The sequence below is a fragment of the Plasmodium vivax genome, chromosome 5 (genome assembly GCF_000002415.2).
Source record: "Plasmodium vivax chromosome 5, whole genome shotgun sequence".
Classification (NCBI taxonomy): domain Eukaryota; phylum Apicomplexa; class Aconoidasida; order Haemosporida; family Plasmodiidae; genus Plasmodium; species Plasmodium vivax.
Window position 1 is genome coordinate 1156393 of NC_009910.1, and position 14068 is coordinate 1170460.

Sequence of the window (14068 nt, forward strand, 5' to 3'; positions counted from 1 at the left end):
GCAGTCGCATCCTTCTCAGCATCATCACCGTCAGAGTTTGTTCGAGGAGGAAACAAATTGCACGTTTCGTTTCTCCCGTTTGAGTCCCCTCAAGGGTATCCATTTTGATGTACCTGCGCATTTGCCTGCGTGCCAACATGCTGTGACGCGCGCGAGGGGAAATACCGAGCAGTGTTGCTGCGGCTGGCATCGCGGAGCGTAGAAAAACGCAGCTTCGTATAGCTTAGCGCAGCGGTAACCTCCTTCAGGGAAGCATACGCCGCACGTATGTACACACGCCGGCGAGGCCAAATTAGCCGCGCAAAAAAAAAAAAAATATAATAGGGGAGGAAGTTGCCAGTCCGTGGGAGTCACCACAGGTTAGCCGAGTGGAAGCGGATTGTTACTGTTGGGGGGAGTATCCACCGTGCGGGATTCCCCCACTTCATCCCACACACGGATACGCGGATACGCGGATACACGCATACACGCATACACGCATACACTCATACGGAGGAGAAGAAAAAATGGAGTACCACGGAAGGGAGAAGGGCCGCTGGACTACCCCCAACGAAACGAGCAGAGGGCAAAGCAGCAAAGGAGACAATTACGTCTTCATCGATGAAAAATATAAAAAATATTTTGATAGCATAAGTGACATATTTGAGGACAAGGTGGAGTGCATACTGAAGAAACATTTTAAGAAAAACGAGCCGACCAATAAAAATAAATTGCTCTGCTTAAACGTGTGTGTGTTGTGGCAGAGGAGGTTTTTGGTACTTTTGAGTAGGAGCCTGAATGAGTTCGAGGCGTATAGGAGGAGGGATGACGAGAGGGGTGGGGGGAGACAGACCGGCTGCGAGGAGCCGGGGAGGGGCGCCAGCCCACCCGGGGTGGAGGAAAATGAACGAGGTGGAGAGGAAAATGAACGAAGTGGAGAGGAAAATAAAACAAGTGCAGACCAAAATGAAAGAGGGGGAAACGCAAATGAAACTGGTGGAAACAACCAACACACTGAGGAGTTAAAGAGCTTCATCAAAAACGTGAAAGTTGTGGACGACCAAAGCATCGAAGTCGTGTACGACGCCAACGAACTGAGCGACGACGGCAGGCCGAGCGCCCAACTGACGACGGACGAAATTTACTACCTCCTGGTGGAGTCCAAAAAAAGCGAAAACGATTTAAAAAAAAATATTTTCACTTTTTTAAAATACCTTCCCCTTTTTATCAAGTGCATAGAAAATAAAAGTTTAATTGAAAAGGCAATCCTTGAGTCGAAGCTCCTTTTAAGGGATGCCCAGGGTAGTAACCCTAATGAGGAGGAGGAGGAGACTTCCCACTCGGGTCAGGCACACGTGAATGCACTCCCCACAGGGGAGAATCTCTCCCCCATTGAAATAAAAAACAAGCTGGACGAAGTTGTCCATTTTGACTGTAACTTGTCCGAAAATTTAGAGGCCATTTTTAAGGCCCAAGTAGGCATTTTAGAAATGACGGATGGTAAGAAGTTTTTTACCGGGGGGATGGACTCCTTGGAGGGTGATACCCACGGGGAGAATATCACAGTCAAGCAGACGGCCAACCGGATGGAAAACCAACAGGAGCAGGATGAAGAGACCAGGGAGGAGTACTTCCCACACCATGGCAATTTTAACAACTTGGCAGATGTATCTAAACATTTTCTCAGCAAAAAGAGTAGCGGCTCCCTTGTTCTCCCTCTCTCCAAAATTAATGACTTGTCCCTCATCAATAACATCAGCACGAGGTCGAATCAGGATGTGAGGGAAGATCCCTCCGAGGGCGAAGCTGCCTTCTACGTTTATAAGACCAACATGGATAGGCTTAACCTCTACGGGGTGGACCTCCTCATAAACTTAAACAACAAGCTCACGCACAAGATCAGCCACATTTACAGCCTCATTCAGTTTTACACCATGCTGGCGCGCGACGTCTTCCACGAGGGCTAGCCCCGGGGCGCGCCACCAGCACATCATTCGCGGCGGCATTCGCGGTTTCATGCAGTTTGCCATTCGGTTTGGCGCCACTTCGCCCCCATTTGCCGCGCACCTCACTCGTAGTACCTCCGGTGCTCCTTCACATCGCTGGAAATCAGTTTGATCACCTCCTTTTTCTTCCCGTCTAGCGCCTCGGCCATGTGCGCGTACAGCTTTCCCCTATACTTGTCCATTTTGCTGCAAAGGGGAAACAGGGAAGCGTCAAACGGGGAAGCGTCAAACGGGGAAGCGTCAAACGTGCGTACTTCCCCATCGGTACTGCAACAGGGAGGGGGTAACCATTTCTTCCCCGTCTCCTTTTTTTTTTTTTTTTTTTTTTTTTCCAAATAATGCTCACTTCTCCAATTTCTTCGCAACGTAGAGGTTTTCCTCGCTGTAGGGCAGGTAGAGCACCTCCGCGCCGGCCTTCCGCTTCGCGCCGCTGTCCGCTTGGCCCTGGTGGCCCGTGGGGCCGTACGCCTTGTCGATCTTTTTGGCGATGTCGCTCAGGTCGTCTGGGCGAGTGGGTGCAAGTAATAAGTGGATGGGGATGCGAATGCGAATGAGCATATGAATTTTATTGCGAATATTAATTCTATTGCGAATGTTAATGCACATGTGGACGAGCAGACATGCGCATCTGCACGCATGGGTACACCTTCATCTGCGCTGGCCCCCTTTTCGCGAAGGAGCGCGGCAGTCACGTACAGTCAGCGGAGATGTCTACGTGGTGGATTTTGAGGAAGGCCACGTTGGTCGCTCCCTTTGCGTTTGCCGCTCTTGCGTTTGACGCCCCTTTTCCGTTCGCCTTCTCTGGGGGAGGGTCTCCACCGTGGGGGCTAAAAATGGGTGGCAGAAAGGGTCAAACAGGTTAAGACAGAGCGAATTGGCGCGCAACTACGGGATCTGCGTTTCCACTGGAGTGCTTTACTTTAAGGTATTCTGCTAATTTGCTGCTCTGCCAGCTGGAGCGACGCCCCTCGGGGGGAGCATATAAGTGGATTCCCCCACCCATCAAATGGCTACTCTTTTTCAAACTATTTGTCGCATTTTTACCCGCTTCCACTCGAGGGAGGACCCGCGGGCAAGAGACTCAACAAGTGAACAAAGAAAATGGCGTTGTTGCTCAGGTTGGCGTGCAGGTAGCTGAGGTGGCTGGTTAGCATGCCCCTTATCGCTGCAACGTATGAGTGTAATAGGGACTTGATGGCTTCTTTCCTCTTTGCAACGTGGCTAGCTGTGCTCTCGCCGGTGTCTGTAACTTTGAGCCTCTCATTTAACTCTTTAAATGCTTGCAGGAGGTTTTTTTGCATGGTGTTTATTCGTTCGCTGTGGGGTGGAAGGACATGGCGTTTAGGTGTGGTGAGGCGACCGCTTTGGCTAAGATAGGCGGTGCGAATTGGAGTGACATTTTCTAACATTTCTACGGGGGGGGGGGGCCTGCCTACAGGTGAAATTTCCACCCCTTTTGAAGTGGATCCTTACGTGGAGAGCGCCTCGTGGCGCTTATAGATGCAGCGGAAGGTGAAGTAGGCGGCTTTCTTCGACAGGGCTTTCAAGTAGGTGGCCAGGGTGGTCAGGTCGTCCGCATACTGGTGTGTGGGGGGGTATACACATGGGAGGAATATACAGAGGAGGGGCATACACACAAGAGTGCCATTCACGACCGCTTCTTAACTGGGGAGAGGTGCTCCGCCAGCCCACCGCAAACGGGGCACCCCTCTGCGCTGAACCCTACCTCGCTGTGTATCTTCCTAACATGCGTATCATTTCCGCTGACGAAATGCAAACCGCGTAGTTGAGCGAAAGTCCTCTCGAACAGCTTCGCCACGGTCTCCTTTTCAAATTTAAACAAGTGAATGAGCTCCGTTCTGCGGGAGATATGGTCAGCACAAAATACCAAAGGGGACATGGCCTTCTTGTTCACCACTAGATCGGTCATTTGGACCTTCTTATTTTCTATCTTATCTATCAATAAGTTACTCTTATATATGGCATGTGAGAGGTCGTATGAGATGAATAGCGAGTGGCTGTAGGTTGGCTGTCTCTCCTTGGGGGGACCCTTGGGGGAACCCTTGGGTGGAGTTGTTTGGATGACGTTGCTTATTAGGTGGATGATATACGCACATGTGTAGAGAAAGAACTTCACATCGAGATATTCCTTTCGGAAGAGTTCATTCTCTCCGTAGGAGGACGCATCAGGGGGGTGATCATTCGAGATGTGAAGCTCGCCTTTCTTTCCGCGGTTCCCTTCCTGTGGGTCTGTCTCCTTGCTCATCCGAGTGAGCTTCTCCCCTTCGGAGGTTCCCTTGCCGCTCCGTTTTACCTTCCCCCCACTGGGTGTGCCTCTCTCTGCGCTGCTGACGATCGGCTTTGTGTTGGAGGCGCTGGTTTCAATTTCGTCCCCAGGGTCCGCTTTAGGGGGGCACTTCTCCAGTGGAACCGTCTCGCAGGAAGACCCCTCCGCGGCCGGTTGCTTTCCCAGTTGGTCGATCCCTTTCTCCCCTGGTTGTTCTTTCCCCCGGTTGTTAAAGAGCCCAAAGGTGAGGCAGTCATCCGGGCTCTCCTGCATACCCGTACCTTTGCAGAACACCAAGTGGGGCAGCTGCGGGCCTATCAGGCGAGAGAGGAAAAAGTTACTCACAAGGGAGTCCTCCCGTGCTAAGTCCAGCTGGTATATTTTTTGTATTTTTCGGAAGGTGCCGATTTGGTAGATGCAGTTCTGCACGCGGGGGAATTTGTCCTGGGGGGTCTGCGGTGAGGCCCCATTGGGGAACTTGGCCCCGTTCACAGCGTTAACGGGGAGAAGCGCGCTAAGGGGGCTTGCTGCACTAACAAGGCTGGCCGCCTTCACCGCCTTCGCCGCTTTTGCCGCCCTCTCCCCCCGGGGCGACCTTTCCACCTTGAGGGACTGCCTAAACGTGTATGCCGGCTGCCCCGCCTTGCGCTCCCCGGGATGTGGCGTTCCCCCACTTTCTTCGCCTTCTCCGCCGGACTGCCCCATGCACACCCTGATTTGATAAACGAGGAGATAAAAAATGAGGAGGTTGTTTTTTATTTCCTCTTTTGCAATTAAATAGTGAATCATTTGTCTGTCTGTTGGAGGTGGTGCCGTTCCAGATGGGGTCCCCCTGTTGACGGTTCTGCTGGAGATGGCCCTAAATTTGTTATTAAAGATATACACATTGGCATTAAAGGCATTTTCGACGTCTTGTCTCTTCTGGCGAACGGAAAGGAGAAGATGATTTGAGTTACACAAAACAGTTTCAATTGTCCCCAAATCGACGTTGGTTTGGCCGGTCCTAATGAGCATAGTGGAGTACGTTTCTACCCTTTTAATTTCCGCCCTTAGTTTTTTCTCGCCACGTAGGAGGTGCTCCCTGAGCGATTTGAAGCTGGCTTTGAGCGTCTCCACGAGGTGGGCGTACCTGCTGGGGAGCGCATCATCGCAGTCATTGTCGTTGCCGTTGCCGCTGCCGCTACCGTTGCCGCTACCGTTGCCGCCGCCGCTTCCCCCCCCGTCGAGCGTGTGCTCCACCTGCCTTATGGAGTCTTTAAACTTTTGGTAATCCCCCCAGTCTTCTTTCGTCACCTGCTCGTACTCCCTCACCAGCAGGGACAACTTTTGGGAAGCGTTTTCAAACGCTTCTTTATTTGTTTTAAATTTTTCCTCCAGCTTGACGGCCACCTCTTTTATTTTCTCATCGTCTCTTCGGAGCTGCTCCTCGAATGAGTCTACCCCCATTTGTTGGCACCATTTGGTGCACTCTCTTTCGGATTTCATTTTGGCCTTCAGCAGGTGCTCAAAGAGAGTTTCTTTAAAGCGCTCGTAGTAGCTGGAGGTGAAGCTCTGGAACAACTTTTTTAGGAGGTCCTCATTGTAGAGCAGCTCATCGGGTAGGGACTTCGTGGTGATTTGAGGCAGTGAATAGGTTGTCTCCCCAGAGTGAGTCCCACCGGGGTTAACTTCCTCATTAGGGTGACTTCCCCTGTTCGCTTCCCCCTTCTGCTGAATGTACTCCCTTCTAATTTGCGCAATGTTTGACCGTATGGTGCTTTCCTTTTTATGTGCTTCGTGGGAGGCCTTTTTCCCTGTTTGTTTGGCAGGGCGTGCCTTCCCTTTGACGCTCCTTTGGAGATAAGCTCCTACATCCCTGCCAGGGTGCAGCAGCCCCATCATGTTACTCCTATAGCTGATGTAGGTGTGGTGCCAAATGGTGTCCTCGTCATACATGTATGTGTGTTTGGGCCCGACTAGCTGTCTAATTATATTCTTTTCATTCTCATCGGGGGTTGTTTTTTGTTGGCCCTTTAAATGGGTGTGCTTCCCCTCACCGGGTGTATCATTTGTGCCGCTTCGCTCGTTAGCCCTCCGAGCAGACGGCGCCTCCCCTTCTGCGCCTATCACCTTAGCTTTGCTCAAAGCGGCGAAGAAGAAATCCCCCCATAGACGTTTCGACTGAGCAACGAGAGTCTCATTAGTGGTGCGAGCTTCCTCTTCCCCGCGTGATGCGCAGCTTTCCAATTTCTTCTTCGCTTCTTCTTTATCGGCTATCAATTTGAGCATCACCAGGTGGTCCTTACACTTCAGGCACCTCCTCACAACGGAGTTGTATTCCCTCAGCAATGTATCAAAGTGGCAGAGGAACAGACGGTTCCGCTCACAGCACTGGTGGATAGATGCCTTCATTTCACTTTCTACGTGGGAGCTCATCATCAGGATTTCACTTTTTAAGGTCTCCAAAATGGAGAAGAAGGAGAGGATGAAGTAGTCGTCCCTCAAGTTCATCAGGTTGTAATTCGCCAGAATGTTTTCCGTGCATTTTATGAAAGCGCTTTTGTGTTTGCAGATTTGTGCGAGGATCGTTTCGTGGCTGTGCTCGTCGTTTTTTTGAGCTTCTCCGTTTGGGTCATCTTCCATGTGGTTGCCCTGCATGGGGTTGCCCTCCATGGGGTCATCTTCCCTGTGGCTGCCTTCCCTGTGGCTGCCTTCCCTGTGGCTGCCTTCCCTGTGGTTACCTTCTTTGGGGTGCTTCCCTTTACTGGGTTCCCCCTCTGGGCGGTCTTCCCTTTTTACTTCTCCCTGGGCATTCCATTTTGGCGGTAAGTTTTCCTTCCCAGCGCCCTTCTCCTTTTTGCGCCATTTGGGGGGGGCCTTTTTTGGGGCCTCCCTGAGAAGCGGCCTCCCTCCAGCCGTCGCGGTTGTCTCCGCCGCAGTTTCCGCCGCCGTCACCGCCGCCGTCGCCGCGGCGAAGTTGTCCAAGTGGAAGAAGGTGTGCAGAACGACCTCCCTGTAGCGGACCACTTCCGCCTTTATCTCCTCGTACCTTTGGAGGTACTCCTCATAGTGTTGATTCTGCCGCTGGTAGACGTCTGCGCAGTGTCGCTGGTGGAGTTTCGCCGCATTGCTATCCACCGCATCTCCATCCGCCGCTTCGCCATACGCCGCTCCCCCCCCCTGCGGCGCGGCTAGGAAGCCGGCGAAGAACTGGTCGGGCGGGAGGCCAACCCTCCTGGCGTACACAGCGTTGTAGTTACCTTCCAGCGTAGCCATGAGGCGGTTAAAAACTTTATCCGCGGGTAATCCGTGGAGGTAGTTTTTCGAGATGGTGGCGTAGACGCAGCAGACGTCTCGGTAGCTCTGCTGGCGAAGGATGTCTCGGCGGAAAACGCATTCACACCGATGGTACTTTTGGTATACATAATTATACGTCTCCGTTACGTAATCATTAAAGTGGGTGAGGAAGTCCAGGAAAAACTGTTTCGCTCTTTCCATTTCGGTGCCAACCAATTGGGAAGCTTCCTCTGTGCTGTAGAATATTTTTTCCTTCATTTGGGATTCCATCCGCTGCGTATTGTCACTCAATTTGTTTGTTGCCATTTCGTGTTTCCTCTCAAAATGGGAAATAAAATTTTTAATTTTTTCGTTCAATTTGGTGAATAAATTTTGCACACATTCCCATTTCTCTTTGATGTCTTCTCCTCTCCTGTCTACCTCTTTTTTTATTTCATTTAGTATACATTTTTTTTTTATATTTTCCGAGTGGTCCTTCATGCTGGGGGGGTCGTTCATCGGGAGAGCCTCCACCGCTTCGCCATTTGTTGGGATGAATTTCTCACAAAGTTTTGACTCCATCAAATGTGTGTAGCGTGTAACGTAGGAGTGGTACCTTTTCATTTCTCCTTGTGAGTTTTCTCCTCTTGGTGGTGGATCTCCATCCCACTTTAAGTCCAACGCTTCTTGTGTGAGTCTTTCCACCTGGGTTAGTATGCTCTCCATTTCGCTTTTGAGCAAATTTGCCTTTAAAAACGTTTCGCTTTTTATTTCCTCTATGCATTTGTCAACCTCTCTGTGGTAGTCCTTCACCAATTTGTATGACGCATCTTCTGCTTTGCTCAAATACCTGTGCGTGGTTTTTATCCTTAGCTTCTTCATTTTTTCCATTGGGTGGTTGATGGCATTGTGTAGGGAGAGTTCGTCCGTCCGTCCCACATAAGATTCTTCGCTTTCTTTGCCGACAGTTGGCTCAGTGTGGCTGTTCCGTTCGATGGTCACCACGTTGTTTGTGTAGTTATACCTATTACTGCTTCCCTTCTGTTGTGTTTCCCTCCCGTTCGCTTGACTGTACTGCTCATCGCATTTGTTTTCCCCTTGTGGGGTTGCTCCACTCCTCCCCTCCGCGTGCGCTTCTACACATCGCATGACTTGCTTAGTGTAGTCCGTCCGGTGTATCCCCCCCCCGCCTGCAATTACATGCACAGCATTTTTCGCCAACTCGTCGTTCCTCCGTTCTGTAAAATTACTTTTGTCAAATTTTTTTTTTTTTTTTTCCTCCACGGAGGATAAATTTTCCTCCCTCTTTTTTTTGCTCTCCAAAAAGGAGTTCATTTTTTCGCTGAAATTTTTCTTCTTCATTTTGTCCTCACCAAATCACTTTGCTTTGCTCTCGTGTGAGGGGTTATTCTGCTCGTCGTGGTCTCCGTTGTTTTGCGAGGCTCCGAATGGAGGGCATAATTTGGCCCAGCGAAGTGTAAAGCGGCAGTAGCGCACTTCTACCCCCCCAAAGGGTGAAAATGTCTTTCCCGAATGTGCATATGCACAATTGTGTAGACGAACGGGGGAGAGGAAAACGGGTGGACGCGACGAATTTGGAGCGGCATTAACAGAAAAAGAAGCGAAAAATGGCAAGCTGGCCAAACTGCGAACTCGCGGGGCCAATTTGACCGCCGAAAAAAGGCCTGTGCGGACGGCAGCCAGCGTGGCGGTCTAGACCGTGCAGACCAGTTTCGCCCCAAATGGAAAAAATTGCAATTCATCTTTTGGCGCGACTTCCCCAAAGGGTAGAAGCGTTCACTTCTGCAAAATGGACAAACGTAGAGAAGCATAAAAGGAGTTCCCCTGTGCATATGGCGGAAGGGGACCCCCCCCTTGTCTTGCGCACATTTGAAGACCCATACGGATAACCTTACGTAGGGGAAGAAGCCAAAAAAAAAAAAAAAAAAAAATCCCTCTCGTCGAAATGGCAGATGTGAGGGGAGATACGTGTTACTAGTTTTGCACGCAGGATTGTAGGATGGGCCTAATGGCATGTTATAACTTCATCTAGGGGACTTCTTTTTTTTTTATTGTCGCACGGGTACCCCTCAACGTGGGTAGTCGGTGAGACTGGCCTAATCCCATGAGAAGAAAAGAAAGAGAGTGGACCCCCCCTGTCTACATGTGCCTCATCCTATCGGAACGAGTATAACCACTTACCATGTGTCTGCCCGTTTGTGCTGCCTTTTCGGGGAGTAAACCGCCATGATTGCAAGCACGTGCCTGTGCACAGGAACAGGGGTGCGCCAGTTTGTCTACGCGAGTTTGTGTGCCCTCGAATGTAGACCCTTTGGTGTTCCCCACGTGGCGGGAGGGCAGCGAAACGGTGAAGAAGTAACCCCTTTAATTTCATTTTTCTCCCTTTTTCTCCTTTTTCGCCCTCCCCCCTGTGGACACCACAAATGGGAAGAACAAATCGACACACACCACGACGCGAAATCAGCCGGGGACGCCCCCTCGCATGGCCTCGTTCCGCAGGAGCAGCTTTTCCCCAATTTGATTTTAAAAAATGATTCTACCCGCGCTGCAGTTTGTCTGTACTTGTAAGCACTATCATGGGTTATGTTCGTCTTTAAAAAGAGGAGAGAGTGGAGAAGGTCTCTTTCGAATTAAAAACCTTAAGAAGGAGTTGGCCATTTCGATTGGTCAATCGGCTTTTTTTTTTTTTTTTTTTTCTTTGACTCACCATTTCATTCTATGTTGTTTTTTTTTTTTTTTCACGGGCGCACAAGGCGAGGGACCAAGTGGCCTCGTTTTAATGCAAGCTGTTGTTCGGCGGTTGCCGCGCGGGGTGGACCCCTTTTCCAGGGGGCTAATTTGTTCTCACGGGCAGTTGCATGCACGTCCATTCAGCGAATTGCTGCTTCGCAAGGGTGGAGACTCACCATTTTCGCATATTCCCTTTTAAAATTTGCACATTTTGGCATTTAAAATTTGCACATTTTGACATTAAAATTTTTTCCCTTTCACCTCTCTCCTTTTCCGCCTGACCGCTTACCCCACACATGCTTTTGCGCTCACTGGTCCCCCCCTCGGCTTTTTATTTTCCCCTCCCTTTTCAGTGACCACAAACCAGGCCCATTTTGAGTGGTGTCCATTTTAACAAAAATGGAGTAGCCTTCTTAATATTTTTTTTTTTTTTTTTTTTCCTTTCCCCTTTTTTTCATTGGCATCGCGCTGTTCAATTTTGTAACACAGCCTTTTTACCCTTCGGGGATGAAACAAAAAGACAGGAATAGGATGTACCTTTTTTTTTTTTTTTTTTTTTTTTGCTTTAGCTTCACTGCATTGTTTTGCTATACGGCCTAGGGGAAGACACACATTGGAGGGATTTAAAAATAAATTGTTCCCATTTTCGGGTAACAAATTGGATGACATTACTTCACTTGGTGTGTTTTTCGCCCTGCCGTTTTTGTTTTGCCTGCCTGGTGTGCACTTTCACGTTTGCACATACTGAAGACGCGTGGGAGGCACAGATAAAAGGTTCGCAAGGAGTGTCCGTGTGAGCCAAGTGCTGCCACTTTCCTGTGGGCACGCGGGTATACGTGAGTATACCTAAGCGCATCTCCTCAAGGCAAACGAACACATTTCGCTTTCAAAAAAAGAAGCTGAGCGAACGAAACATGGCTATTTCCAATGTGAGAGTTATGGAAAGTGATGACGTAAGCCAAGGGGACTACTCGTGTAACTCCGAAACAACCGCAGATGCTGAGACTAGCGCGAGCGAAGATGATGAGAAGGGGATTCAAATTAAAATCAAGAGAGCAATCGAAAATGGTATACTGGATGAAGCGAAAAAAAAAAAAAAAAGGAAAATGCTCAATTTTGATAGAAGCTTCAAAAAAAGAAAAAATTTGAAAATCGAACAGGAGGGATTTAAAATTAACATTCGGAAGTTCAGACTGTTTAAAATTGACCACGTGAAAAACAAGGGGGAGGAAATGCTCCCCCCAGCGAGGAGTGGCCGGGACGCGCCCACCGGGCCTGACGCGGACGAAGTGGGCGAAGTGGACTTAGCGGACGAAACGGATGTTGCGAAGTGAAGTGGCCATTGGGAAGGGGACCGCGCAGGAGGCAAAACGGTTTACCTCCCTCTCGGACCATCCCCTTTTTGCATTCAGAGCGACGGTATGTTTGCGTCCAACGTGGGAACTCCCATCGACAAAAAAAAGAAATGAAAAGAAAAGAAAAGATATGTACATATATATATATAAATGAAAACCGCTGCCAACCTCCGAAGGGTGTGCACAGAAATGTAACTCGTTTTTTCCGGGGGAATGCCGAACTGAACAAACGTGGTCCAATCGAAAGGGTAGAGCTGTCCAGAGAAAAACAGGAGGGGAGGAAAACCCAAGACGATAAACAAACACAAACTGAAGGACTGCCATTCGATTTGTGGGGGGAGACAACCAAAGCGGAGTCGCTTGGCTAGCTGCACATTTCTTATGAACAAGCGAAAAAAAAAAAAAAAAAAAAAAAAAAATTAAAGAAATAGTAACCCCACAAAGTTGCAAATCCACGAAGTTGCAAAGGGCGAAGCCACAAATCAAAAGAAGAGGAGGAGGAAGGCCGCTTACCCGCATGGACAGCAAAACTTCCAGGGGAGGGAACTTCCCCCTTTACGCGTTTGCACACTGGGGGCGGAAATGCGTTCCCGGAAATGGGCAGTTCGCCAGTCAGGGGAGTATGCACACGTGTGTGCAAAAGGAGTAGCCCTACAAGACGGTAGCCAGTGGCCAGTGACAAATGATATACCAGGTCAATCGCGCTGCGCAACCTTTTCCTTTACTTTCCTTTCCTGTCCGTTTCGCTTTCCCCTTTTAGCCCCCCACCCCTGCATGAGGGCGCATTTGTGTCTGTTCGACTGCTCATGTGGGCCCCAGCTTATGGCAGCACACAACTGGCGGTGTACGTACAAGCCAAGATTCGTACGCGCGTCCGGATGTTTTAAATTTTGTTTTTAATTTTTGTTTGCTTCACTGGTATGCTTTATTTTGCCCACTTTATTTTGCTAACATTATTTTTCCCGCATTATTTTGCACACATTTTCCCCACATTATTCTTTCCACTTCATTTTGACCTCTCGAGTTTGCCCACTTCATTTTGACCTCTCGAGTTTGCCCACTTCATTTTGACCTCTCGAGTTTGCCCACTTCATTTTGCCCACTTTTACGTTAACTCGTTTGACCTTTCCCTGGCATCAACAACTCATTTGCGTCATTCCTAATCGGACTGAACAAGACCCTCGGTAGCCTCTACATTTTGGCTCTCTCTGTTGAGCGGTTCCGTGGGGGTGTTATTTTGCCGCTTACTTTTTCCACTCGGTTTTCCCTCCCCCGTTTGTGTTAGTCTGTGTGGTCTACTCTCTCAAGTGACCAGATAACTTTGCAAAAAAAAAAAAAAAAAAAAAATGAAGCTAAGCCTTTGTAGCGTCCTTCTTACCTTCGTCCTGTGCTCCCTCTGCGGGGCATCCAGGGGGATACATGAAGAAGGTCAAAAAGGAGGAGTAAAAAACGACCTGGGGAACGTAACAATAGAAGTCCTGCCCGCTGACGATGATAATGACGATTTGGAGTTAACCAATTATTTGTTGGACGAACTGATGGGGGCTACCGATGAGAGTGGCCAACTGTGAGTGGGTCCACCGGTGGGGATGGCGGCTTGATTGGGGTGCAAAGCCTATGCAGCAGGAGTAGGAGCGGCGTAAACTTCTAATCGGGGTGCAGATCAAACCGCGTTTTGGAAGTGTGTGACCCATTGGGGTGAATAAAACGCACGAGTGAAATTAAACCTCAGCATGTGAGATGAAACGAAAGCGAAGAAGAAGAGGGAAACTCGCGTCGGACGCCCATTTGTGAGTTGCCCCTACAGTAGTGAGCCGCTTTGGGGACGTGCTTGCCACCATCGCGCTGCAGCGTTTTGTAGACCCAGCAATGAGTGTGGTGAGCTCTACAATGTATATGATTTATTTTGCTTTCTTTTTTTTCCTTTTTTTTTTTTTTTTTTTTCCTAAACTTGGGCGCATTTGCCAAACGCGTTTAAGCACCTTTTGGCAAAACGGTTTTTAACTTTCTATGAGGTGGCAACGAAAAGGGGGCCAAGTCCTCGCTTAAAAATAAACGCACATATATGCGCATGTATATATATGCACAGGAGCAAACACCCGCAACGGGGGGGAGGGTCATGCAGGTAGCTTCACCTATGTGCCGAATGGCGTACGTGTGCCCGTTGCGGATGATACGAGATTTCCTTTTCCAGGGGAACTCCTTATTATCCGCGTGTATACGCGTGCGTAATTTCTGCCCCATTTGTCACTGTGTGCATGGCATTGCTCCACCAGGGAAACGTCCTTAACATTTTTTTTTTTTTTTAAGTTGGAAAAGAAAGTCATTACGCAATGTTGCTCTATGTTTATATGTAGTCTTGCCCCTTTTTGTTTCCACTCCTTTTTTTTACCCTTTTTACATTTTATACTTTTTTCACAGAGAGATCGAAGAAT

At 49.2% G+C, this 14068-nt stretch overlaps 3 protein-coding genes across 3 annotated transcripts; 2 read left to right on the plus strand and 1 right to left on the minus strand.

The window, feature by feature from the left end:
• Nucleotides 1-506: 506 nt before the first annotated feature.
• On the plus strand, nucleotides 507-1946 carry PVX_090125 (hypothetical protein; the record flags this gene model as incomplete). Its single annotated transcript, XM_001615067.1, has 1 exon — nucleotides 507-1946. One exon carries the CDS (start codon nucleotides 507-509, stop codon nucleotides 1944-1946), a length of 1440 nt encoding a protein of 479 aa, XP_001615117.1.
• A 101-nt stretch (nucleotides 1947-2047) lies between these two features.
• PVX_090130 (hypothetical protein, conserved) lies at nucleotides 2048-8889 on the minus strand (the record flags this gene model as incomplete). The annotated part of the gene is made up of 6 exons (XM_001615068.1): nucleotides 2048-2171; nucleotides 2332-2488; nucleotides 2682-2812; nucleotides 3030-3302; nucleotides 3459-3565; nucleotides 3712-8889. The coding sequence occupies 6 exons, from the start codon at nucleotides 8887-8889 to the stop codon at nucleotides 2048-2050; spliced, it is 5970 nt and encodes a 1989-aa protein (XP_001615118.1).
• Nucleotides 8890-10888: 1999 nt separating this feature from the next.
• PVX_090135 (hypothetical protein, conserved) lies at nucleotides 10889-11612 on the plus strand (the record flags this gene model as incomplete). The annotated part of the gene is made up of 1 exon (XM_001615069.1): nucleotides 10889-11612. The coding sequence occupies exon 1, from the start codon at nucleotides 11193-11195 to the stop codon at nucleotides 11610-11612; it is 420 nt and encodes a 139-aa protein (XP_001615119.1). The 5' UTR covers nucleotides 10889-11192.
• Nucleotides 11613-14068: the final 2456 nt, after the last annotated feature.